Source organism: Panicum virgatum, chromosome 1K (assembly GCF_016808335.1).
Source record: "Panicum virgatum strain AP13 chromosome 1K, P.virgatum_v5, whole genome shotgun sequence".
Classification (NCBI taxonomy): domain Eukaryota; kingdom Viridiplantae; phylum Streptophyta; class Magnoliopsida; order Poales; family Poaceae; genus Panicum; species Panicum virgatum.
In genome coordinates, this window is record NC_053136.1 from 9157806 (window position 1) to 9160789 (window position 2984).

The 2984-nt window shown below is 60.9% G+C and overlaps 1 protein-coding gene across 1 annotated transcript; it reads right to left on the minus strand.

Moving 5' to 3' along the window:
• Window positions 1-231: 231 nt before the first annotated feature.
• LOC120684612 (transcription factor NIGT1-like) lies at window positions 232-2413 on the minus strand. Its single transcript, XM_039966509.1, has 4 exons — window positions 2050-2413; window positions 1268-1915; window positions 1066-1142; window positions 232-932 (listed from the first exon to the last, which is right to left on the minus strand). Exons 1-4 carry the CDS (start codon window positions 2180-2182, stop codon window positions 573-575), a joined length of 1218 nt encoding a protein of 405 aa, XP_039822443.1. The 5' UTR covers window positions 2183-2413; the 3' UTR covers window positions 232-572.
• Between the last annotated feature and the right edge of the window lie 571 nt (window positions 2414-2984).

Sequence of the window (2984 nt, forward strand, 5' to 3'; positions counted from 1 at the left end):
AAGCTAGGCTCACGGCAAAATTTATCTTTGCCGTGTGCCAGCTAGGCACTCGGCAAAAACTCAATTTGCCGTGTGTTTTTTGGTCGTGTGTTTTTTTGTCGCACTCGGCAAAAATTTAATTTATCATATGCTTAATTTTTGCCGTGAATTTTTATGGCCAGCACTCGGTATATATTGGATTTACCATGTGCCTGTGATGTTGCTCACGGTAAAGAGCTAGGCACGGCAAAGTGAAAGTTTCCAGTAGTGAATTACTGTAGCGATGGAATCTTTTTTGGAACTTTGAGCGAACTAAACACGGCCTGATCCGAAGCTCCAAACAGTGTTATCCTCGCATCAGAACAACATGGCTAGAACACCAGACAATTAAACCTAGATGTGCGGCCGGCCAGAATGGATCGCGATCCGAGCTAAGCAGCCGCAGCAAGCTAGGCTAGCACCATGAAATCAAAGCACTCTCAGATTTACTACGTCTCTCTCTCACTCTATAGTCTAGCATGTACCGTCGGATCGATCTACACCTAGTCACCTACTAGGATCAAGGAGGGGAAGGTGGCGGCGAGGCGTGCTGATCAGGCGGAGGTGGTGTGCGACGACGACGACACGGCCGGCGAGCCCGAGCTGGCGTCGCCGCTGCGCCGGCCGTCGGAGCACCCGCTCGACTGCCTCGGCGGGCCCTGCCGCGGCCGCTGCACTCCGGACGGCAGCGTCGCCACCGGAGCGTACACCGTGCCGGCGGCGGTCGTCGTCGTCGTTCCTGGCGCGTTGCCGCCGGCTGGCTGTGCCGCCGCCGCGGCGTACTCCGGCGGCGGCGGCACCCAGATGCCTCCCACCACGATGAACTGCGGCACGGGCGGCGCCGGCGCGGTGCTGGTGCCGGTGCTCTGGACCGTCGCCGCCGCGTTCGGCCGCCTCGTGTGCAGCCGATACTTCTGAACCATCAAACGTTTTCGAAATGAAAGCCATGTGAGAAGTGAGATGAGATTCAGAGAACAGACGCTGCTATGATGATGTTATGGTTAACAAGGCATGATGGTGATCATCAGAGATGATAAGGCGGCTGACCTGCAGATGGCTCTTGACCTCGTCGTTGGTGAGGCCGTCGACCTTCATGAGCTCCCGGATCTGCTTCGGCGTCGCCACTGCACACATCATCAACACGGCACGAGATTAATTAGTCTTAGTTTCGTCATTTGTATCAGGCAGATTAATTAGTTGGTGAGCTGCTGGTAGGATAATGCGGTTGCTAGCTGTGGGGTTCACCGACCGTGGGATCCGCCGAGCTGCTGGAGCGCCTGCAGGAACCGGCGGTGGAGCTCCGGCGCCCAGCACCGGCGCGGCTTCCGGGCGGGCGCCTGCGCCTGCGACTGGCCCTCTTCGCCGCCGCCCTTGCCGTCCTTCCTATCGCTCCCCTTGTCCTCGGCGTCTCCGCTCGTCTCCTTGTCGGCGCTGCGCGGCCGCCTCCCCGCCGCGTCCGTGTCGGCGGGCGCGCCGTCGCTGCTGTCCCCGACGACCGCCGCCGCCGTGGTCGCCGACGAGGCCGGCGCCTCGGCGCGCTTCTTCTGCTTCTCGAACGGCTGGAACGCGCCGCCGGCCTTCCGGGCGCTCAGCGCCACCGGCTTGCACAGCGGCTGCTGCGGGGACGGAGGGGGTGACGGCCGCTGCTGGGGCTCCTGGCTCCAGAGCTGCACGGACCGGAGCCAGTCCGGCGTGGCCTGCTGCTTCGTGGCCTCCGGCGGCGGCGTCTCGGCGGCCTCCTCCCTCTTCCCGGCACCGGCGCCGCTCTCGTGCTCCTCGGAGGAGATGGAGAGGGAGAGGCTGGGCTTGAGCGGCATGAGCTCCTCGAGCACGGGGCCGTGGTCGCTGACCGTCTCCTCGCTGCCGCCGTCCACCTGGCTCCTCATCCCCTCAATAGCTGCACGAGATGAACACGTTTGAGCGATGCAGTCAGACCGACCGAGCAAACGCATGGGACGGGAGGAGACGACCGAGCTCGAGGCAGCCGAGCGAGCCGCCGCCCCGAGCGAGACAGGGAGGCACGCGACGTACTCTGCGTGACGAGCTCGAGGCAGAGGGGCAGCTCCCGCTGGAAGACCTGGATCTTGCGCCGCTCCTCCTCGAGCGCGAGCAGGTACTCGCGGCGTCGGCGGCGGCGCCCCGAGCGCGGCGGCGTCGGGTCCATCCCGGCCTCCCGCGCCGCGCTGGGTCGACCGGTGCTCCCGCTCGCCGTCGCCGGGGGGGGGGGGGGGGGGGGGGGGGGAGGAAGAGGAAGATGAAGAGGAGAGGACACGGAGGCTAGAGTGGGGAATGGAATGGAATCGGGGTCGGGGCGTCGCGTCGGGGGCGAATCTTCCCTTCGCTTATTCCCGCACGGCAGGCGGGGCGGGGAGGGGAGCGTGACTAGTGAGGGGCTGACGGGTGGGTGGATTGGATAAGGACGGACACAAATAGGGGGTGGAGTGAATATTCGGCGGCGATTCCAGGTCCGCTCCGGTGGGTGGGGCTGCGCGTGGTATGACCGACGGGGAGGGAGGGAGGGAGGGAGGGGAGAAAAGGGAGTTAATTCCATTGAAAATTTTGCTAATTTTTTGAATGTCATTAAATGGTATTGAAGAAATTTTTTTTATCTATAATATATGGAGTCAATGACAATTAAAAAATTGGCTAAAATTTTAATGACACTGAGAGAATCGGCTCGAAACAGCGGGGGATGCCGCGGATCGATCGGGACGATGCGGAATCTACCGGCGGGGCCACCGGCAGCTGGGCCTGGGCGGACGCGCTACGGGTACGGCCGAACATCCGACTACGCACCGGAAGATTCGGGAGGAATCCGAGCATCTCCACGAGTCCAATCATTTTCCATTTATCTTTCTCCAAAGGTGAATTTTAGTTCTCAGTTTCAAAACGCACGTAAAATATTTTTTCAATTCCTCATAGCCAATATACTACCTCCGTCCCAAAATATAAATATTTGTCGACTT